Source organism: Lissotriton helveticus, chromosome 5_1, assembly GCF_964261635.1.
Source record: "Lissotriton helveticus chromosome 5_1, aLisHel1.1, whole genome shotgun sequence".
Taxonomy (NCBI): Eukaryota; Metazoa; Chordata; class Amphibia; order Caudata; family Salamandridae; genus Lissotriton; species Lissotriton helveticus.
Window position 1 is genome coordinate 1,988,212,051 of NC_136065.1, and position 25,789 is coordinate 1,988,237,839.

Consider the following 25,789-nt stretch of genomic DNA (forward strand, 5'->3'; position numbering starts at 1 on the left):
ATATATATATATATATATATATATATATATATATATTTGTATTAATATAGATAGATAGATAGATAGATAGATAGATAGATAGATAGATAGATAGATAGATAGATAGATAGATAGATAGTAAAACAATCCCAAAATTGAACCTTCATAGAAGTGGGCACATACTCCAAGGCGATATAGTGCAAAGTTTATTGCTTTTGCGTACATATGTCCATAATATATAGATAGATAGATATATAAATTAGGTTGCAGTCTCTGTTCGGGTACCTGACCATGGAAGGTGCAGCCTTTAGTGGGCTTTGCAGTTACTGCGGCAGTATTCCACCAGCTGTTTCTTCCAACTCCGAAACATATGGACGCGCTTACCAGGATGATGGTCCACGGTGAACAAGACTGTGTTCGCCTGAAATAAGTAGTTGCTCGTTTTCTTTGCTTAATTAAAGGTGTGAATACCATCACCCATCACCCATCACCCTAGTGAATGTCCCCATTTCTTTCGAATTTGGAAGAATCAACTGGTGGAATATATAATAAAAAAACAAAGGTCAAAGTAGTGTTACAGTGCTAAGACATTAACCTCTACTTAAAAATAAAACCAGAAATTCACAGAAAAAAACAAAAGTTAAAGTGAAATTTTAGTTAGGTGCTGGAATGAGACACAAGCTATGTTAAAAAAAAGAACTGATAAAAGCCAGTTTTAATCTAATTAACTGAATATAATGTGCCCCATTGTGCACTGCTTACAATTTCACATAATATATCTCTAATGACGTTAAATGACATCGTTGATAGCATCAATCATGGCATCTCAGTCATAGCCTCCGGCCAGACCCTGCATCAATATTTGGACTCAGTGACTAGACTCCTTCAAGGTCCTGCAATCAATCCTCTGCAAGCATCAAACCTCCACTGCACACGATTGTCAGCAATATGCAGGACAAGTAAGACACAGGGCCTAACCGGCATGCACGGTCTGCACCTACCCCTCCACAAGCGGCCAAACTCCACCATACCCAGGCTTAGGACATGCACAGTGGAGGTTGTCTGCATAGCTAGGTGCAACATCAGATCCTGCATCTAGCAGGCCTGCAGTCCCCCCTCCCGGACCACCGAACAGGCGAACACCCTCCTTGTTCATCATTCAGCACTTCACAGCGAAGGACCACCGAACACCCTCCTAGCTCATCATTCAGCACTTCACAGCGAAGGACCACCGAACACCCTCCTTGCTCATCATTCAGCACTTCAAAGCGAAGGACCACCTAACACCCTCCTTGCTCATCATTCAGCAATTCACAGCGAAGGACCACCGAACACCCTCCTTGCTCATCATTCAGCACTTCACAGCGAAGGACCAACGAACACCCTCCTTGCTCATCATTCAGCACTTCAAAGCGAAGGACCACCTAACACCCTCCTTGCTCATCATTCAGCACTTCACAGCGAAGGACCACCGAACACCCTCCTTGCTCATCATTCAGCACTTCACAGCGAAGGACCACCGAACACCCTCCTTGCTCATCATTCAGCACTTCAAAGCGAAGGACCACCGAACACCCTCCTTGCTCATCATTCAGCACTTCAAAGCGAAGGACCACCTAACACCCTACTTGCTCATCATTCAGCACTTTACAGGGAAGGACCACTGAACACCCTCCTTCCTCAGCATTCAGCACAACACAGCGAAGGACCACCGAACACCCTCCTTGCTCATCCTTCAGCACTTCACAGCGAAGGACCACCGAACACCCTCCTTGCTCAGCGTTCAGCACATCACAGCAAAGGACCACCGAACACACTCCTTGCTTAGCATTCAGCACTTCACAGCGAAGGACCACCGAACACCCTCCTTGCTCATCATTCAGCACTTCAAAGCGAAGGACCACCTAATACCCTCCTTGCTCATCATTCAGCACATCACAGCGAAGGACCACCGAACACCCTCCTTGCTCATCATTCAGCACTTCACAGCGAAGGACCAACGAACACCTTCCTTGCTCACCATTCAGCACTTCACAGTGAAGGACTACCGAATACCCTCCTTGCTCATCATTCAGCACTTCACAGCGAAGGACCAACGAACACCCTCCTTGCTCACCATTCAGCACTTCACAGCGAAGAACCACCGAACACCCTCCTTGCTCAGCGTTCAGCACTTCACAGCGAAGGACCACCAAACACCCTCCTTGCTCATCATTCAGCACTTCATAGCGAAGGACCACTGAACACCCTCCTTGCTCACCATTCAGCACTTCACAGCGAAGGACCACCGAACACCCTCCTTGCACATCATTCAGCACTTCACTATGAAGGACCACCGAACACCCTCCTTGCTTAGCATTCAGCACTTCACAGCGAAGGACCACCGAACACCCTCCTTGCTCATCATTCAGCACTTCACAGTGAAGGACCACCGAATACCCTCCTTGCTCATCATTCAGCACATCACAGCGAAGGACCACCAAACACCCTCCTTGCTCATCATTCAGCACTTCACAGCGAAGGACCAACGAACACCCTCCTTGCTCACCATTCAGCACTTCACAGCGAAGGACCACCAAACACCCTCCTTGCTCATCATTCAGCACTTTACAGGGAAGGACCACTGAACACCCTCCTTCCTCAGCATTCAGCACAACACAGCGAAGGACCACCGAACACCCTCCTTGCTCATCCTTCAGCACTTCACAGCGAAGGACCACCGAACACCCTCCTTGCTCAGCGTTCAGCACATCACAGCAAAGGACCACCGAACACCCTCCTTGCTTAGCATTCAGCACTTCACAGCGAAGGACCACCGAACACCCTCCTTGCTCATCATTCAGCACTTCAAAGCGAAGGACCACCTAATACCCTCCTTGCTCATCATTCAGCACATCACAGCGAAGGACCACCGAACACCCTCCTTGCTCATCATTCAGCACTTCACAGCGAAGGACCAACGAACATCTTCCTTGCTCACCATTCAGCACTTCACAGTGAAGGACTACCGAATACCCTCCTTGCTCATCATTCAGCACTTCACAGCGAAGGACCAACGAACACCCTCCTTGCTCACCATTCAGCACTTCACAGCGAAGAACCACCGAACACCCTCCTTGCTCAGCGTTCAGCACTTCACAGCGAAGGACCACCAAACACCCTCCTTGCTCATCATTCAGCACTTCACAGCGAAGGACCACTGAACACCCTCCTTGCTCACCATTCAGCACTTCACAGCGAAGGACCACCGAACACCCTCCTTGCACATCATTCAGCACTTCACTATGAAGGACCACCGAACACCCTCCTTGCTTAGCATTCAGCACTTCACAGCGAAGGACCACCGAACACCCTCCTTGCTCATCATTCAGCACTTCACAGTGAAGGACCACCGAATACCCTCCTTGCTCATCATTCAGCACATCACAGCCAAGGACCACCAAACACCCTCCTTGCTCATCATTCAGCACTTCACAGCGAAGGACCAACAAACACCCTCCTTGCTCACCATTCAGCACTTCACAGCGAAGGACCACCAAACACCCTCCTTGCTCATCATTCAGCACTTCACAGTGAAGGACCACCGAATACCCTCCTTGCTCATCATTCAGCACTTCACAGCGAAGGACCAACGAACACCCTCCTTGCTCACCATTCAGCACTTCACAGCGAAGGACCACCGAACACCCTCTTTGCTCAGCGTTCAGCACTTCACAGCGAAGGACCACCAAACACCCTCCTTGCTCATCATTCAGCACTTCACAGCGAAGGACCACTGAACACCCTCCTTGCTCACCATTCAGCACTTCACAGCGAAGGACCACCAAACACCCTCCTTGCTCATCATTCAGCACTTCACAGCGAAGGACCACTGAACACCCTCCTTGCTCAGCATTTAGCACTTCACAGCGAAGGACCACCAAAAACCCTCCTTGCTCAGCATTCAGCACTTCACAGCGAAGGACCACCGAACACCCTCCTTGCTCAGCATTCAGCACTTCACAGCAAAGGACCACCGAACACCCTCCTTGCTCATCATTCAGCACTTCACAGCGAAGGACCACCGAACACCCTCCTTGCTCAGCAGTCAGCACTTCACAGCGAAGGACCACCAAACACCCTCCTTGCTCATCATTCAGCACTTCACAGCGAAGGACCACTGAACACCCTCCTTGTTCATTATTCAGCACTTCACAGGGAAGGACCACCGAACACCCTCCATGCTCATCATTCAGCACTTCACAGCGAACAACCACTGAACACCCTCCTTGCTCATCATTTAGCACTTCACAGCGAAGGACCACCAAACACCCTCCTTGCTCAGCGTTCAGCACATCACAGCGAAGGACCACCAAACACCCTCCTTGCTCACCATTCAGCACTTCACAGCGAAGGACCACCAAACACCCTCCTTGCTCATCATTCAGCACTTCACAGTGAAGGACCACCGAATACCCTCCTTGCTCATCATTCAGCACTTCACAGCGAAGGACCACCAAACACCCTCCTTGCTCATCATTCAGCACTTCACAGCGAAGGACCACTGAACACCCTCCTTGCTCAGCATTTAGCACTTCACAGCGAAGGACCAACAAAAACCCTCCTTGCTCAGCATTCAGCACTTCACAGCGAAGGACCACCGAACACCCTCCTTGCTCAGCATTCAGCACTTCACAGCGAAGGACCACCGAACACCCTCCTTGCTCATAATTCAGCACTTCACAGCGAAGGACCACCGAACACCCTCCTTGCTCAGCAGTCAGCACTTCACAGCGAAGGACCACCAAACACCCTCCTTGCTCATCATTCAGCACTTCACAGCGAAGGACCACTGAACACCCTCCTTGTTCATTATTCAGCACTTCACAGGGAAGGACCACCGAACACCCTCCATGCTCATCATTCAGCACTTCACAGCGAACAACCACTGAACACCCTCCTTGCTCATCATTTAGCACTTCACAGCGAAGGACCACCAAACACCCTCCTTGCTCAGCGTTCAGCACATCACAGCGAAGGACCACCAAACACCCTCCTTGCTCATCATTCAGCACTTCACAGCGAAGGACCACCGAACACCCTCCTTGCTCAGCGTTCAGCACTTCACAGCGAAGGACCACCGAACACCCTCCTTGCTTAGCATTCAGCACTTCACAGCGAAGGACCACCGAACACCCTCCTCGCTCAGCATTTAGCACTTCACAGCGAAGGACCACCAAACACCCTCCTTGCTCATCATTCAGCACTTCACAGCGAAGGACCACCGAACACCCTCCTTGCTCAGCGTTCAGCACTTCACAGCGAAGGACCACCAAACACCCTCCTTGCTCATCATTCAGCACTTCACAGCGAAGGACCACCGAACACCCTCCTTGCTCAGCGTTCAGCACTTCACAGCGAAGGACCACCGAACACCCTCCTTGCTTAGCATTCAGCACTTCACAGCGAAGGACCACCGAACACCCTCCTTGCTCAGCGTTCAGCACTTCACAGCGAAGGACCACTGAACACCCTCCTTGCTCAGCATTCAGCACTTCACAGTGAAGGACCACTGAACACCCTCCTTGCTCACCATTCAGCACTTCACAGCGAAGGAACATCGAACACCCTCCTTGCTCATCATTCAGCACTTCACAGCGAAGGACCACCGAACACCCTCCTTGCTCACCATTCAGCACTTCACAGCGAAGGAACATCGAACACCCTCCTTGCTCATCATTTAGCACTTCACAGCGAAGGACCAACGAACACCCTCCTTGCTCACCATTCAGCACTTCACAGCGAAGGAACATCGAACACCCTCCTTGCTCATCATTCAGCACTTCACAGTGAAGGACCACTGAACATCCTCCTTGCTCAGCATTTAGCACTTCACAGCGAAGGACCACCGAACACCCTCCTTGCTCAGCATTTAGCACTTCACAGCGAAGGACCACCGAACACCCTCCTTGCTCAGCATTCAGCACTTCACAGCAAAGGTTGGCCAAAGGAGCTGCTGTTCATTGATGTTCAGCGACCAGCTATTACCCCCACCACACCATCCTGTGAGTGAATATAAGTAAAAAGACAATGACATCCGTCAAAAGTGCTCCATTTCTGAAATATTTGATTTCAAATTCATAAGTGTTCAACCATCGATTTAGGTTGTTGTACTACTCCTCGTTCACAAAGCCTATAGCTCACTGTCAGAATCACTTGCTGATCTCATTAGCAATTCCAACAATTTTGTTATGTAAATATAGTTAGTTGTGTTAGCAATGCTGTCATTTAACGTCATGAGTGATGTAATATATGAGATTATAGACAGTGCATGATGGTGTTGCAAGCTATAGTTAGTTCCCTAAATTGTTTTTCGCTGTGAATAGATCTATCGGGAGGTGCTCGGTTCCAGCACGTATGTGCCAGTCTGCGAATGTCATGTCTCTTTCTGCGGGTGTCTGGATTCAGAAGGAATAGGTCAGTCTGCATATATCAGCGTCTCTCTCAGTGGATGCACACAATGTACACAAGATCAGCCTGGCTGGACATGTCTGGCGCGTAGGAAGGTTTCCATCTCTCTGCGTGCCTAATGTGTGCTCGAGCACCTCCCAGGTCCCCTTTGGTGTGGACCAGCCAGCCCTGAGCAGCCCCTTTGCTCGTTTCACCCAAGGTCCCGCTCAGTGTCCCCCCGCTTGGATGTCCCAGTAACCCAGGCCCCAGTACTTTCAGCAACACAACACCATCCACAGCCCCTGAGGACAACCCTTGCAGCCCCATGGCTGCACACACTACCCCAAGAGCTTCGCTGTACCCAGGGTGTCCCAGGCCCTCACTGCTGTAGATGGGAGCTTGCTGTTGAGTAGGATATCAGAGGGCTCTCATCCTCATCACCACGCTGTACACTCATCACCTCCTAGAAGCAGCCATTCTTGGGTATCCCACAGGCGGCTGTTGCAGATGAGATTGTATTGGGACTCTGTGAGAAGCCCCCTGCATCTATCAATGGGACTGAACCCGCTGATCCACCATTAACCCACAAGACTCTCCCCGTGGATGCATAGAACCCCAAAGTACGCTCCCTGCACATCCTCAGAGCCACCCTCTAACCCTAGCACCCTCCTGTGGCCATTCAGCTGGAGGAGGCCAAGCTTGTATACCATTAGATCGCCATTATACCTCCTTCGCCCTCATGGGTGAGCGGGCGCCAACCACTGGAATCCCAGTTACCCAAGAGCATCCCAGCAACCAGTCTACCTCTCATAACCCTGCCATGCTGTCATGATTGGCAAACCCCATTGACAAACATACCTCTCATTGCTCCTAGCTTGCTTTGATGGCTGGCACCCTTAGAACCTAGCATATCGCCATTGCTTCTTCCTCGCTGTGAAGGATGGCACCCTTAGCACCCTGCGTATGGGCAATGTTTTTACCTCACTGTGTTGGCTGGCACCATTAGCAACCGGCGTATCGCCATTGCTTCTACCTCACTGTGATGGCTGGAAGCCTTAGCACCTGGTGTATCGCTATTGCTTCTACCTCACTCTGGTGGCTGGCACCTTTAACACCCAGCATATTGCTATTGTTTCTACCTCGCTGTGATGGCTGGCACCCTTAGCACCTGTCGTAGCACCATTGCTTCTACCTCACTGTGATAGCTGGCACCCTTAGCAACCAGTATATCGCCATTGCTTCTACCTCACTGTGGTGGCTGGCACCTTTAACACCCAGCATATCGCTATTGTTTCTACCTCGCTTTGATGGCTAGCACCTTTAACACCCAGCATATCGCTATTGTTTCTACCTCGCTGTGGTGGCTGGCACCTTTAACACCCAGCATATTGCTATTGTTTCTACCTAGCTGTGATGGCTGGCACCTTTAACACCCAGCATATCGCCATTGTTTCTACCTCGCTGTGATGGCTGGTACCCTTAGCACCTGGCGTAGCACAATTGCTTCTACCTCACTGTGATAGCTGGCGCCCTTAGCAACCACTATATATCGCCATTGCTTCTACCTCACTGTGATGGCTGGAAGCCTTAGCACCCAGTGTATTGCCATGTCTTCTACCTCGCTGTGATGGCTGGCACCCTTAGTAACTGGCCTATCACCATTGCTTCTACCTCACCGTAATGGCTGAAAGCCTTAGCACCCGGTGGGTCACCATTGCTTCTACCTCACTGTGATAGCTGGCACGCTTAACAACCGGCATATCGCCATTGCTTCCACCTCACTGTGATGGCTGGCACCTTAGCACCTGGCATATTGCCATTTCTTCTACCTCGCTGTGATGGCTGGCACCCTTAGCAACTGCCATATCGCCATTGCTTCTACCTCTCTGTGATGGCTGGAAGCCTTAGCACCCGGCGTGTCGCCATTGCTTCTACCTTGCTGTGATAGCTGGCACCTTTAGCACCCAGGGTATCGCAAATGCTTCTACCTCACTGTGATGGCTGGCACCCGGTGTATCATCATTGTTTCTACATCGCTGTGATGGCTGGCACCATTAGCACCTGACATATTGCCATTGCTTCTACCTCGCTGAGATGGTTGGCACCCTTAGCACCCGGCGTATCACCATTGCTTCAACCTCTATTTGATGGCTGGCACCCTTAGCAACCGGCGTATCGCCATTGCTCCTACCTCACTGGGATGGCTGGAAGCCTTAGCACCCGGTGTATCGCTATTGCTTCTACCTCACTGTGGTGACTGGCACCTTTAACACCCAGCATATCGCTATTGTTTCTACCTCGCTTTGATGACTGGCACCCTTAGCACCTGGCGTAGCACCATTGCTTCTACCTCACTGTGATAGCTGGCACCCTTAGCAACCAGTATATTGCCATTGCTTCTACCTCACAGTGATGGCTGGAAGCCTTAGCACCCAGTGTATTGCCATGTCTTCTACCTCGCTGTGATGGCTGGCACCCTTAGCAACTGGCCTATCACTATTGCTTCTACCTCACTGTACTGTGATGGCTGGAAGCCTTAGCACCCGGCGTGTCGCCATTGCTTCTACCTCACTGTGATAGCTGGCACCCATAACAACCGGCATATCTCTATTGCTTCCACCTCACTGTGATGGCTGGAAACCTTAGCACCCAGCGTATTGCCATTTCTTCTGCCTCACTGTGATGGCTGGCACCCTTAGCAACTGGCATATCGCCATTGCTTTTACCTCACTGTGATGGCTGGAATCCTTAGCACCCGGCGTATTGCCATTGCTTCTACTAACTGTGATGGCTGGCACCCTTAGCACCCAGGGTATCGCCAATGCTTATACCTCACTGTGATGGCTGGCACCCGGTGTATCATCATTGTTTCAACATCGCCGTGATGGCTGGCACCATTAGCACCTGGCATATTGCCATTGCTTCTACCTCGCTGTGATGGCTGGAAGCCTTAGCACACGGTGTATTGCTATTGCTTCTACCTCACTATGGTGGCAGGCACCATTAACACCTAGCATATCGCGATTGTTTCTACCTCTCTGTGATGGCTGGCACCCTTAGCAACCAGTATATCGCCATTGCTTCTACCTCACTGTGATAGCTGGCACCCTTAGCAACCAGTATATAGCCAGTGCTTCTACCACACTGTGATGGCTGGAAGCCTTAGCACCCAGTGTATTGCCATTTCTTCTACCTCGCTGTGATGGCTGGCACCCTTAGCAACTGGCATATCGCCATTGCTTCTACCTCACTGTGATGGCTGAAAGCCTTAGCACCGGCGTGTCACCATTGCTTCTACCTCGTTGTGATGGCTGGCATCTTTAGCACATAGGGTATCACCAATGCTTCTACTCACTGTGATGGCTGGCACCTTTAGCACCCAGGGTATCGCCAATGCTTCTACCTCACTGTGATGGCTGGCACTTGCGTATCATCATTGTTTCTACATCGCTATGATGGCTGGCATCATTAGCACCTGGCATATTGCCATTGCTTCTACCTCGCTGTGATGCTGGCACGCTTAGCATCCGGAGTATCGCCATTGCTTCTACCTCGCTGTGATGGCTGGCACCCTTAGCAACCGGAATATCGCCATTGCTTCTACCTCACTGTGATGGCTGGAAACCTTAGCACCCGGTGTATTGCCATTGCTTCTACCTCGCTGTGATGGCTGGCACCTTTAGCACCCAGGGTATCGCCAATGCGTCTACCTCACTGTGATGGCTGGCACCATCATTGTTTCTACATCGCTGTGATGGCTGGCACCTTAACACCTGGCATATTGCCATTGCTTCTTCCTCGCTGTGATGGCTGGCACCCTTAGCTACTGGCATATCACCATTGCTTCTACCTCACTGTGATGGCTGGAAGCCTTAGTACCCGGCGTATTGCCATTGCTTCTACCTCGCTGTGATGGCTGGCACCTTTAGCACCCAGGGTATCGCCAATGCTTCTAGCTCACTATGATGGCTGGCACCTGGCGTACCATCTTTGTTTCTACATCGCTGTGATGGCTGGCACCATTAGCAACTGCCATACCGCCATTGCTTCTACCTCGCTGTGATGGCTGGAAGCCTTAGCATCCGGAGTATCACCATTGCTTCTACCTCACTGTGATGGCTGGCATCTTTAGCACATAGGGTATCGCCAAAGCTTCAACCTCACTGTGATGGCTGGCACCCTTAGCATCCTTAGTATCACCATTGCTTCTACCTCACTGTGATGGCTGGCACCCTTAGCATCCTTAGTATCACCATTGCTTCTACTCACTGTGATGGCTGGCACCCTTAGCATCCGGAGTATCACCATTGCTTCTACCTCACTGTGATGGCTGGCACCTTTAGCACCCAGTATACTTCTCTGTCTTCAGCACCGCCCCCCGCCAGTCACCCTAGCACCCTGAAGTTCTGGCACGGACATCTTCGTCACCTAGTGTAGTTGCTTTCGTCCCGCCTTAATATAACAGTAAATAAGGTTGAGTTTGTACTCCATGCACCACTGGGGAAGATTCCGCAGCCTTGAAACCCTACATAGCCCCGCGACATACTGGAAGGATGTCCATGCCCACGGGATGAGCGTGGTAAGGAGTCCCTCAACTGCTGGCACCAAGCACTCCAGCACACCTGCAGGTACTTGTATTGTCCTCTGCATCACGGCATACTTCCAGTTACCCCAGCGCTCACTAGTATATCACCCACCCTCCCTCCAGTGCACCTTTCATCACCTTCAGCCTCCCGAGCAGACCTCCCATCGTCCCTAGCACGCAGAAGCATAGACAGAGCACATCATCCCTAGCTTCCCATTGTCCACAGCACGCACAAGCATAGCTCCCAGCGCCCCTAGCACGCACAAGCATAGCTCCCATCATCCCTAGCAGGCACACGCATAGACAGAGCCCATCATCCCTAGCTTCCCATTGTCCCTAGCATGCACAAGCATTGCTCCGATCGACCCTAGCACGCACAAGCATAGCTCCCATCATCCCTAGCACGCACAAGCATAGATAGAGCCCTTCATCCCTAGCTTCCCATTTTCCCCAGCACGCGCAAGTATAGACAGAGCCCATCATCCCCAGTTTCCCATCGTCCCTAGCACACACAAGCATAGACAGAGCCCATCATCCCTAGCTTCCCATTTTCCCCAGCACGCGCAAGCATAGTTCCCTTCATCCATACTACACACAAGCATAGCTCCCAACTTCCTTAGCTTGCACAAGCATAGCTCACGTCGTCCCTAGCACGCACAAGCATACCCCCCATTTTCCCTAGCCAAGCATACCTCCCATCCTACCTACCACGCACAAGTGTAGCTCCCATCATCCCAACACTCACAAGCACAGCTTCCATCATCCCTTGCTTGCACAAGCATAGCTCTTGTCGTCCCTAGCAAGCACAAGCATAGCTCCCAGCATCCATTGACAGTGAAGTACATCCCCCATCATCACTAGAATGCATAAACATAGCTCCCATCAACCCTAGCGTGTACAAGCACAGCTCCCATCATCATTAGCACCTACAAGCATACCTCCCATCAACCCTAGCACGCACAAGCACAACTCCCATTATCCCTAGCACGAACAACATAGCTCTCATCATCCCTGGCACACACAAGCCTATCTCCCCATCCGTAGCACGCATAAGCATAGCTCCAATCATCCCTAGCTTGTACAAGCATAGCTCCCTGCAACCATAGCTTGCAAAAGCATTGCTCCATCATCCTTAGCATGCACAAGTATAGCTCCTATTATCCCTGGCATGCACAAACATAGCTCCCACCGTCCCTGGCTTGCACAAGCATACTTCCCAGCATCCCTATCTTGCACGAGCATAGCTCCCATCGTCCCTAGCATGCACACGCATAACTCTCAATAACTCTCATCATCCCTAGCACGCACAAGCATAGCTCCCATCATCCCTAGCATGCACACGCATTCTTCCCATCGTCTCTAGCATGCACAAGCATGCTTCCCATCGTCCCTGGCATGCACAAACATAGCTCCCACCGTCCCTGGCTTGCACAAGCATACTTCCCAGCATCCCTATCTTGCACGAGCATAGCTCCCATCGTCCCTAGCATGCACACGCATAACTCTCAATAACTCTCCTCATCCCTAGCACGCACAAGCATAGCTCCCATCATCCCTAGCATGCACACGCATTCTTCCCATCGTCTCTAGCATGCACAAGCATGCTTCCCATCGTCCCTAGCACGCACAAGCATAGCTCCCATCATCCCTAGCACGCACAAGCATAGAGTCCAACATCCCTAGCTTCCCATTGTCCCCAGCATGCGCAAGCATAGCTCCCATCGTCCCTACCACATACAAGCATTGCTCTCATCCTCCCTAGCATGCACAACCATAGCTCCTGTCGTCCCTAGCATGCACAAGCATACCTCCCATTGTCCCTAGCCAAGCATACTTCCCATCATACCTAGCACGCACAGGCGTAGCTCCCATTGTCCCAGCACCCACCACCGTAGCCCCCATCATCCTTAGCTTGCACAATCATAGCTCCCCTCATCCCTAGCTTACACAAGCATATCTCCCATCATCCCTAGCGTGCACAGGCAGACCACCCATTATCCCTAGCACCCACAAGCATACCTCCCATCATCCATAAAAGCATAGCTCCCATCATCCCTAGCACGCACAAGCAGGCCTCCCATCATCCCAAGCACGCATAAGCAGAGCTTCCATTGTCCCGAGCACACACACGTACATAGCTCTCATCATCCCTAGCTTGCAAAAGTATAGCTCGCATCGTCCCTAGCTAGAAGCATAGCTTCCATCATTCCTAACTTGCCCAAGCATACCTCCCATGAATGCCTCACATCATCCCTAGCACGCACAAGCATGCCTCCCATCATCCCCACAATAGCTCTCATCATCCCTAGTACGCACACGCATAGCTCACCTTCCCTAGCATGCATAAGCATAGCTCCCAGCATCCCTAGCTTGCACAAGCATACCTCCCATCGTCCCCACAAGCATAGCTCTCCTCGTGCCTAGCACGCACAAGCATAGCTCACCATCTCTTGCACCCGCAAGCATAGCTTCCATCATCCCTAGCAAGAACAAGTATAGCTCCCAGCATGCATTGACAGTAAAGCACATCTCCCATCATCGCTAGAATGCATAAGCATAGCTCCCATCAACCCTAGCAAGCATAAGCATAGCTCCCCATCCCTAGCATGCACAGTCGCAACTCCCATTATCCCTAGCATGCACAAGCATAACTCTCATCATCCCTAGCACACACAAACATATCTCCCCATCCCTAGCACGCATAAACATAGCTCCAACCATCTCTAGCTGAGCTCCCAGCAGCCCTAGCTTGCACAAGCATAGCTCCCATCATCCTTAACATGTACAAGCATAGCTCCTATGCTCCCTGGCATGCACAAGCATATCTCCCATCGCCCCTGGCTTGCACAAGCATAGCTCCCATAATACCTAGCTTGCACAAGCATAGCTCCCAGCATTCCTAGCATGCACAAGCATAGCTCCCATCGTCCCTGGCATGGACAAGTATAGCTCCCATCGTCCCTAGCATGCACAAGCATAGTTCCCACTATCCCTAGCATGCACACGCATACCTTCCATCATCCCTAGAATGCACAAGCATAGCTCCCATGATACCTAGCTTGCACAAGCATAGCTCCTAGCATTCCTAGCATGCACAAGCATAGCTCCCATCGTCCCCGGCTTGCACAATCATTGCTCCCATCATCCCTAGCAGGCACAAGTATTGCTCCCATCATCCCTAGCATGCACACACATAGCTCCCATCATCCCTAGCATGCACAAGCATAGCTCCCATCATCCCCAGCTTGTACAAACATAGCTCCCATCATAACTATCACCCGAACATAGTTTCCATCACAGATGACACTCCCCGCATATAATACCTGCCTTATCACCCCAGCACATACAAGAGTATCCCAGCCACCCCCTGCAGCTTCTCTCATAGAATACTCCAACCAACCCTAAAGCACCTCTGTTGTCCTAGCACCTACCTGCATGCCTCCTTACCCATTTCACTCCCCAGAATTCACCCTCTCCCCTTAGAATACCCCAATAGTCCCTGGAACCCACAGCTCGACCCCTCCGCCCCGGACAGTACCCATGTCTCACAGACACTCACAGCACCACCTCCAACCCCACAGAGTACACCAGTTACCCAAGCCCTTATCTGCCAGCCTCTCCCTCTACCCTAGCAACCCCAGAGTACCCCAATGTCCTGGCACCCGGAACTGCCCCTCCCCTGCCCTCAAAGAACATGCCTCACTCTAACACCTGCCAGCACCCCCAGAATGCCCAAGTCCCCACTGGCAACCCCAGCACTGCGCTTCTTCTAGCACCCCCAGCACTGTTCCAACCACCCCCCGCGTGACTCCTGGCACACCACCACGGGGCACCCCGACGCTCTAGCACCCCCAGCACTGTTCCAACCACCCCCCGCGTGACTCCTGGCACACCACCACGGGGCACCCCGACGCTCTAGCACCCCCAGCACTGTTCCAACCACCCCCTGCGTGACTCCTGGCACACCAGCACAGCCCATACCTCCACGGGGCACCCCGGCGCTCTAGCACCCCCCAGCACTGTTCCAACCACCCCCCGCGTGACTCCTGGCACACCACCACGGGGCACCCCGACGCTCTAGCACCCCCAGCACTGTTCCAACCACACCCTGCGTGACTCCTGGAACACCACCACGGGGCACCCCGACGCTCTAGCACCCCCAGCACTGTTGTAACCACCCTCTGCGTGACTCCTGGCACACGAGCACAGCCCACACCTCCACAGGGCCCCCCTCGGCGCGCTCGCACCCTGGCACCCCCGTACCTTGCTGTCGTGGTGGATGAGGTTGAGCTCGTACTCCGGCAGGATGTCCCGGCGGTTGTTGACGTCCTCCAGCGCCATCTCGACGGAGGGCTGGCAGGCCTGCCCCCCGGGCCAGCCCCCGCTCATGGGGAAGAGCGCCCCGATGTGCAAAGCCTTCTTCCCTAGGCCGGGAGAGACGGAGAAGAGTGTGAGAAGGACCAGTGTCCGGAGGAGAGGGGGAGCACGGCTCAGGGCCGGGGGCAGCATCCCACCGCCGGGGAGGGGAGGCAGGGGGCGGGAGCGGGCAGCGCAGGCCTGGCTGGGGAGGGGGGCTGCACGCTACGGAGCTACATCTTCATCCCAGGGCAGGGGCGAGGAACGGCCGGGCAGAGGCGCGTCTACACTCATCACAGACCCGGACCCCGGGGTCCACGCCCCCGTCTCAGCACAGTGCACAGGTGGGGGGAGAGGGATGCGCGGTCCCAGGTCCCGGGATAGTCAGTCTTAGCTCCGCGAGGGTGATCAGTCCCAGACTCCCATGTGTTGCTCGGTGTTCCCAGTGCTTCTCCCTGCTCCTCAGAGGCCTCCCAGCTGAGCCTTGGGTGCCACAGATGCCAGGGGTGCTCAGTTCTCAGTCCCAGGCCTAACAGGATGCTCAGTCATCAGTCCCCGGCAACTGGTGTAAAGCCAGAGGGGTGCTCAGTCTCATCCCCAAAGCGGTTCTCAGTTCGAGGCCCAGGAGATGCTCAGTTGCAGGTCCCAGGAGCTGTTCAGCCCCAGGTCACAGGCTGTGGGGGTCGGGAGTTGCACAGCCCTAAGCTTCCGGGGTCCTCAGTCCCAAGTCCTCACAGGGCGTTCAGTCCCAGCCCCAGAGGGTGCTCAGTCCTCAGTTACAGCTCCGACTGGCACTCAGTCCTCAATCTCAAGCCTTGCAAAAATACAAAATCTCAGGGGACTGCGCCCCCTTTTCCGGGTTAGCTCAGCTCCGAGTGCCAGGCCCCAGGAGATGGCCGCGGGCCCTGCTCCTTCCTCTCCCGGGGATGCTCCGAGGTCTGTGCCAGGCCCCAGGGGTGCTGCCAGGCGGCAGCGGGTGCCGCCCCCTCTCTCTGGTTCTCAGACACGGGAGGGGGCGCTGTCAGCCCCGGGGATTCTAAGCGCCAGGCCTCAGGAGATGGCAGCGGGCCCTGCTCCTTCCTCTCCGGGGACTCTCAGAAGTCACTGCCAGCCTGCGGCTGAAGGCTCCGGCAGGTGCCGCCCCCTCCCTCTGGTTCTCAGGCCGGGAAGGGCCGCTCCAAGTCCCGGACGAGCCTCCGCTCTCAGGGACAGGCCCCAGGGGATGCTGCCGGCACCCGGCAGGTGCCTCCGCCTCTAGCTGGTACCCGGGACTGAGTCCGGGGGATGCTCCGCTGAGGGCCAGCCTCCGCCCCCAGGGACGCTCCCAGGCCCCAGGAATCTCCCGCTCTCAGGCCCCGGGCTCCGGCAGGTGCCTCCTCCTCTCCCTGGTACCCGGAGCTGGCAGCAGCCGCTCCATCTTTGCAGCTTTTCACTGCAGTGGAGGATGGGGATGGTGGGGGCCGGGTGAGGGGGAGCGCGAGGAGAGAGGAGGGGGTGCTGATGTCACGGGAGCTGCTGAGATGAAGGCTTTGCAAAGAGAATCACAAATGAGCCTGGGGAAGGATGGGGGCGCAGGGGTGCAGAGGCAAGGGCACCCCGAGACAGGGGGGGCAAGGAGCGGGCGGGAGAGCCCCAGCCAGGCCTGCAAGGAGGGGTCGCGCGGGATGCAGGGGGCAGGATCAGGAGCACCCCGAGGCCAAGGTACAGAGGGAGGGGTGCGGAGAGAGAGCGCCCCTTCACCAATCAGGGTTATAAAGGGGGAGAGAGGTACAGAACACCCCCGGGCCTGCACGGTGGTGGGGGTTGAGAGATAAAGAGAATCAGAAAGCCCCCCTCCACCCCCGGGCCTGTATGGGAGGTGAGATACACATGGACTGAGCAACCCCAGCAAGTGGTGGACGGGGCGGGGGGGGGGGGGGAGCAGGGTACGCCCAGCCTAAAAAACGGGGGGCTTGAGAGAGAAACAGGCAAAGCACCCCTCTGCTATGGCTACAAGATGAGGGACCCTTCAAAAGGGGGAGGTGGGATATGACAGAATACATGGGAAACAGACGGATACAGGTTGTGAAGTGAGACTTGGAGATACAGGGGGTTCAAAGCAGAACAGGGTTCAGAGAGACAAAGGACAACACAGGCAGAGCTACAAGGAGACCCCGAAAGACAGAGTTATGCAGGGTGTGCGGAGAGTAACGGTGATATACAGGGGCGGATAATGGCGCAGGGAAGCCACAGAGGTCCATAGATACAAACAAGTAGGCACACAGGTAGACATGGAAACAGAGTAAACAGGGATACAGGGGGCAGAGAGAGGTGCAGAAGGGTAGAGCGACATACAGGCGGCACAAGGCTCCAGTGACCACACAGCTGCATGAAGTAAAGACATACACAGGCGCATAGAGGGTGCATAGTGACAGAGATGGAAGTATAGAAATAAACAGGTACATAGAGGGTGAATAGTGACAGAGATGGAAGTAAAGACATACATAGGCACATAGAGGGTACATAGGGACAGAAAATGAAGTAAAGAAATACACATGTACACAGAGGATACATAGCAACAGAGAATGAAGCAAATAAATACATAGGCAAATATAGGGTGCATAGCGACAGAGACAGAAGTAAAGAAATATATAGATACACAGAGAGTGCATAGTGACAGAGACTGAAGTAAAGAAATGCACAGGTACATAGTGGGTGCATAGTGACAGAGGCTGAAGTATGGTAATATATAGGTACATAGAGGGAACACAGTGACAGAGACTGAAGTAAAGAAATACCCAGGTACACAGAGGGCACATACTGACAGAGATTGAAGTAAAGAAATACATAGGTACATAGAGGACACATAGTGACAGAGACTGAAGGAAAGAAAAACATAGGTACATAGAGGGTACATAGTGACAGAGACTGAATTAAAGAAATACATAGGTACATAGAATGTACATCGTGAAGGAGACGGAAGTAAAGAAATACACAGGTGCATAGAGGGCACATACTGACAGAGATTGAAGTAAAGAAATACATAGGTACATAGAGGTTACATAGTGACAGAATGAAGTAAAGAAATACATAGATACATAGAGGGTCCCTAGTGACAGAATGAGGTAAAGAAATACATAGATACATAGAGGGTACCTAGTGACAGCATTGAGTGAAGAAATACACAGGTACACAGAGGGTTCATAGCAACAGAGAATGAAGCAAATAAATACATAGGCACATAGAGGGTGCATAGCGACAGAGACAGGAGTAAAGAAATATATAGGTACATAGAGGGTGCATAGTGACAGAGACTCAAGTAAAGAAATGCACCGGTACATAGTGGGCGCATAGTGACAGAGACTGAAGTAAGTTAGTACATAGAGTGTACATCGTGACAGAGACTGAAGTAAAGAAATACATAGGTACATAGAGGGAACACAGTGACAGAGATTAAAGTAAAGAAATACATAGGTACATAGAGGACACATAGTGACAGAGACTGAAGAAAATAAAAACATAGGTACATAGAGGGTACATAGTGACAGAAACTGAAGTAAAGAAATACACAGGTACACAGAGGGTACATAGCGACAGAGAATGAAGCAGATAAATACATAGGCACATAGAGGGTGCATAGCGACAGAGACAGGAGTAAAGAAATATATAGGTACATAGAGGGTGCATAGTGACAAAGACCGAAGTACAGAAATGCACAGGTACATAGTGGGCGCATAGTGACAGAGACTGAAGTAAGGTAGTACATAGAGTGTACATCGTGACAGAGACTGAAGTAAAGAAATACATAGGTATATAGAGGGAACACAGTGACAGAGACAGAAGTAAAGAAATATATAGATACACAGAGAGTGCATAGTGACAGAGACTGAAGTAAAGAAATGCACAGGTACATAGTGGGTGCATAGTGACAGAGGCTGAAGTATGGTAATATTTAGGTACATAGAGGGAACACAGTGACAGAGACTGAAGTAAAGAAATACCCAGGTACATAGAGGGCACATACTGACAGAGATTGAAGTAAAGAAATACATAGGTACATAGAGGACACATAGTGACAGAGACTGAAGGAAAGAAAAACATAGGTACATAGAGGGTACATAGTGACAGAGACTGAATTAAAGAAATACACAGGTACATAAAGGGTACAAAGTGACAGAGACTGAACGTAAAGAAATACACAGGTACATAGAGGGTACATAGCGACAGAGAATGAAGTAAAGAAATACATAGGCACATGAAAAAGGTATATAGGGACAGAAAAATGAAGTAAAGAAATACATAGGCACATAGAAGGTACATAGGGACAGAAAATGAAGTAAAGAAATACACAGAGGGTACATAGCAACAGAGAATGAAGCAAATAAATACATAGGCACATATAGGGTGCATAGCGACAGAGACAGAAGTAAAGAAATATATAGATACATAGAGAGTGCATAGTGACAGAGACTGAAGTAAAGAAATGCACAGGTACATAGTGGGTGCATAGTGACAGAGGCTGAAGTATGGTAATACATAGGTACATAGATGGTACATCATGACAGAGACTGAAGTAAAGAAATACACAGGTACATAGAGGACACATAGTGACAGAGACTGAAGGATAGAAAAACATAGGTACATAGAGGGTACATAGTGACAGAGACTAAATTAAAGAAATACATAGGTACATAGAATGTACATCGTGAAGGAGACGGAAGTAAATAAATACACAGGTGCATAGAGGGCACATACTGACTGAGATTGAAGTAAAGAAATACATAGGTACATAGAGGTTACATAGTGACAGAATGAAGTAAAGAAATACATAGGCACATAGAGGGTACATAGTGACAGAATGAAGTGAAGAAATACACATGTGCATAGAGGGCACATCGTGACCGAGGCAGAAGTAAAGAAACACAGGTACATAAAGGGTGCATAGTGACAGAAAATTAAGTAAAGAAATACATAGGCACATAGAGGGTACATAGTGACAGAAAACAAAGTAATGAAATACATACGCACATACAGGGGTACATAGTGACAGAGACGGAAGTAAAGAAATGCATAGGTACATAGAGGGTACATTGCGACAGAGACTGAAGTAAAGAAATACATAGGCACATAGAGGGTACACAGTGACAGATTGAAGTGAAGAAATACACACGTAAATAGAGGACACATCGTGACAGAGAGAAATAAAGAATCTCAGGTACATCGAGGGTGCATAGTGACAGAAAATGAAGTAAAGACATATATAGGCACATAGAGGGTACATAGTAACAGAAAATGAAGTAAAGAAATACACAGGTACATAGAGGGTACATAGTGACAGGGAATCAAATAAAGAAATATACAGGTACATAGAGGGTACATCGTGACAGAGGCTGAAGAAAAGAAATACACAGGTACATAAAGGGTACAAAGTGACAGAGACTGAAGTAAAGAAATACATAGGTACATAGAGGGTACATAGTGACAGAAACTGAAGTAAAGAAATACACAGGTACATAGAGGTACATAGTGACAGAGACGACAGTAAAGAAATACACAGGTACATAGAGGGTACATAGTGACAGAGACTGAATTAAAGAAATACCTAGGTACATAGAGGGTACATCGTGAAAGAGACGGAAGTAAAGAAATACACAGGTACATAAAGGGTACAAAGTGACAGAGACTGAAGTAAAGAAATACATAGGTACATAGAGGTTACATTGTGACAGAGACGGAAGTAAAGAAATACACAGGTACATAGAGAGTACATAGCGACAGAGAATGAAGTAAAGAAATACACAGGTACATAGAGGGTACATAGCGACAGAGAATGAAGTAAAGAAATACATAGGCACATGAAAAAGGTACATAGGGACAGAAAAATGAAATAAAGAAATACATAGGCACATAGAAGGTACATAGGGACAGAAAATGAAGTAAAGAAATACACAGAGGGTACATGGCGCCAGAGAATGAAGCAAATAAATACATAGGCACATATAGGGTGCATAGCGACAGAGACAGAAGTAAAGAAATATATAGATACATAGAGAGTGCATAGTGACAGAGACTGAAGTAAAGAAATGCACATGTACATAGTGGGTGCATAGTGACAGAGGCTGAAGTATGGTAATACATAGGTACATAGATGGTACATCGTGACAGAGACTGAAGTAAAGAAATACACAGGTACATAGAGGGCACATACTGACAGAGATTGAAGTAAAGAAATACATAGGTACATAGAGGACACATAGTGACAGAGACTGAAGGAAAGAAGAACATAGGTACATAGAGGGTACATAGTGACAGAGACTAAATTAAAGAAATACATAGGTACATAGAATGTACATCGTGAAGGAGACGGAAGTAAAGAAATACACAGGTGCATAGAGGGCACATACTGACTGAGATTGAAGTAAAGAAATACATAGGTACATAGAGGTTACATAGTGACAGAATGAAGTAAAGAAATACATAGGCACATAGAGGGTACATAGTGACAGAATGAAGTGAAGAATTACACATGTGCATAGAGGGCACATCGTGACCGAGGCAGAAGTAAAGAAACACAGGTACATAAAGGGTGCATAGTGATAGAAAATTAAGTAAAGAAATACATAGGCACATAGAGGGTACATAGTGACAGAAAACAAAGTAAAGAAATACATACGCACATATAGGGGTACATAGTGGTACATAGTGACAGAGACGGAAGTAAAGAAAAACATAGGTACATAGAGGGTACATTGCGACAGAGACTGAAGTAAAGAAATACATAGGCACATAGAGGGTACATCGTGACAGAGACAGAAGTAAAGAAATACACAGGTACATAGAGGGTACAAAGTGACAGTGACTGAAGTAAAGTAATATATAGGTACATAGAGGGCACATCGTGACAGAGACAGAAGTAAAGAAACACATAGGTACATAGAGGATGCATAGTGACAGAGACAGAAGTAAAGAAACACATAGGTACATAGAGGGTACATTGCGACAGAGACTGGAGTAAAGAAATACATAGGCACATAGAGGGTACACAGTGACAGATTGAAGTGAAGAAATACACACGTAAATAGAGGACACACCGTGACAGAGACAGAAATAAAGAAACTCAGGTACATCGAGGGTGCATAGTGACAGAAAATGAAGTAAAGACATACATAGGCACATAGAGGGTACATAGTAACAGAAAATGAAGTAAAGAAATACACAGGTACATAGAGGGGACATAGTGACAGAGGCTGAAGTATGGTAATACATAGGTACATAGAAGGTACATCATGACAGAGGCTGAAGTAAAGAAATGCATAGGTACATCGAGGGTATATCGTGACAGAGACGGAAGTAAAGAAATACACAGGTACATAGAGGGTACAAAGTGACAGAGACTGAAGTAAAGAAATACATAGGTACATAGAGGTTACATAGTGACAGAATGAAGTGAAGAAATACATAGGTACATAGAGGGTACATCGTGACAAAGACAGAAGTAAAGAAACACATAGGTACATATAGGATGCATAGTGACAGAGACAGAAGTAAAGAAACACATAGGTACATAGAGGGTGCATAGTGACAGGGAATCAAATAAAGAAATATATAGGTACATAGAGGGTACATCGTGACAGAGGCTGAAGTAAAGAAATACATAGGTACATAGAGGGTATATCGTGACAGAGACGGAAGTAAAGAAATACACAGGTACATAGTGACAGAGGCTGAAGTATGGTAATACATAGGTACATAGAAGGTACATCATGACAGAGGCTGAAGTAAAGAAATGAATAGGTACATAGAGGGTATATCGTGACAGAGATGGAAGTAAAGAAATACACAGGTACATAGAGGGTACAAAGTGACAGAGACTGAAGTAAAGAAATACATAGGTACATAGAGGTTACATAGTGACAGAATGAAGTGAAGAAATACACAGGTACATAGAGGGTAAATAGTGACAGGGAATCAAATAAAGAAATATATAGGTACATAGAGGGTACATCGTGACAGAGGCTGAAGTAAAGAAATACATAGGTACATAGAGGGTATATCGTGACAGAGACGGAAGTAAAGAAAAACACAGGTACATAGAGGGTACATAGTGACAGAGGCTGAAGTATGGTAATACATAGGTACATAGAAGGTACATCATGACAGAGGCTGAAGTAAAGAAATGCATAGGTACATAGAGGGTATATCGTGACAGAGACGGAAGTAAAGAAATACACAGGTACATAGAGGGTACAAAGTGACAGAGACTGAAGTAGAGAAATATATAGGCACATAGAGGGTACATAGTGACAGAATAAAGTGAAAATATACTCATGTACATAGAGGGCACATCGTGACAGAGACAGAAGTAAAGAAAAACAGGTACATAGAGGGTGCATAGTGACAGAAAACGAAGTAAACAAATACATACTCACATACAGGGGTATATAGTGACAGAGACGGAAGTAAAGAAATTCATAGGTACATAGAGGGCAAATAGCGACAGAGAATGAAGTAAAGAAATACATAGGCACATAGAAGGTACATAGTGACAGAAAATGAAGTAAAGAAATACACAGGTAAATAGAGGGTGCATAGTGACAGAAAACGAAGTAAAGAAATACATACTCATATACAGGGGTAGATAGTGACAGAGACAGAAGTAAAGAAATACATAGGTACATAGAGGGTACATCGTGACAGGGACAGAAGTAAAGAAATACACAGATACATAGAGGGTACAAAGTGACAGAGACTGAAGTAAAGTAATATATAGGTACATAGAGGGTACATCGTGACAGGGACAGAAGTAAATAAATACACAGGTACATAGAGGGCACATCGTGACAGAGACAGAAGTAAAAAACACATAGGTACACAGAGGGTGCATAGAGACAGAAAATGAAGTAAAGAAATACATAGGTACATAGAGGATGCATAGTAACAGAATGAAGTGAAGAAATACACATGTACCTAGAGGCACATCGTGACATAGACAGGAGTAAAGAACACAGTTACATAGAGGGTGCATAGTGACAGAAAATGAAGTAAATATATACATAGGCACATAGAGGGTACATAGTAACAGAAAATTAAGTAAAGAAATACACAGGTACATAGAGGGTACATAGTGACAGGGAATGAAGCAAAGAAACACATAGGTACATATTGGGTACATCGTGACAGGGACAGAAGTAAAGAAATACACAGGTACATAGAGGGTACAAAGTGACAGAGACTTAAGTAAAGTAATATATAGGTACATAGAGGGTACATCGTGACAGGGACAGAAGTAAAGAAATACACAGGTACATAGAGGGCACATCGTGACAGAGACAGAAGTAAAGAAACACATAGGTACGTAGAGGGTGCATAGTAGCAGAGACAGAAGTAAAAAAACACATAGGTACACAGAGGGTGCATAGAGACAGAACATGAAGTAAAGAAATACATAGGCACATAGAGGATGCTAGTAACAGAATGAAGTGAAGAAATACACATGTACCTAGAGGGCACATGGTGACATAGACAGGCGTAAAGAACACAGTTACATAAAGGGGGCATAGTGACAGAAAATGAAGTAAATATATACATAGGCACATAGAGGATACATAGTAACAGAAAATTAAGTAAAGAAATACACAGGTACATAGAGGGTACATAGTGACAGGGAATGAAGTAAAGAAATATATAGGTACATAGTGGGTGCATCGTGACAGAGGCTGAAGTAAAGAAATACGTAGGTACATAGAGGGTACATAGTGACAGAGACGGAAGTAAACAAATATATATGTACATAGAGGGTGCATAGTGACAGGGACTGAAGTAAAGAAATACATAGGTACATATAGGGTACATAGTAACAGAAAATGAAGTAAAGAAATACACAGGTACATAGAGGGTGCATAGTGACAGGGACTGAAGTAAAGAAATACATAGGTACAGAGTGACAGAATTAAGTAAAGAAATACTTAGGTACATAGAGGGTAGAAAGTGACAGAGACTGAAGTAAAGAAACACATAGGTACATAGAGGGTTCATCGTGACAGAGACGGAAGTAAATAAATACATAGATACATAGAGGGTGCGTAGTGACAGAGATCGAAGTAAAAAATATATAGGTACATAATGAGTGCATAGTGACAGAGACTGAATTAAAGAAATATATAGGTACATAGAGGGTACATAATTACAGAGACAGAAGTAAGAAATATATAGGTGCCTAGAGGGTTCCATAGCGACAGAGAATGAAGTAAAGAAATACATGGGTACATAGAGGGTACACAGTGACAGAGACGGATGTAAAGAAATACATAGGCACATACAAGGTACATAGTGTCAGAGACCGAGACACAGAGTAACATCTCTGTACATGGAACAATACGGGGATACAGAGTGGAATAGGTTGAAGAGAGGAATATAGGGGTACAGCGAGACACAGGGCGTACAGAGAAACAGAATGTGAAG

The 25,789-nt window shown here is 48.8% G+C and overlaps 1 protein-coding gene across 1 annotated transcript in view; it reads right to left on the minus strand.

The window, feature by feature from the left end:
• Positions 1-25,789, minus strand: part of GABBR1 (gamma-aminobutyric acid type B receptor subunit 1) — a 685,831-nt gene that overhangs the window by 247,055 nt on the left and 412,987 nt on the right. The window contains exon 6 of the mRNA XM_078645697.1: positions 15,257-15,417. Coding sequence (XP_078501823.1) covers positions 15,257-15,417 — 161 coding nt within the window. The remainder of the gene's footprint in view (positions 1-15,256; positions 15,418-25,789) is intronic.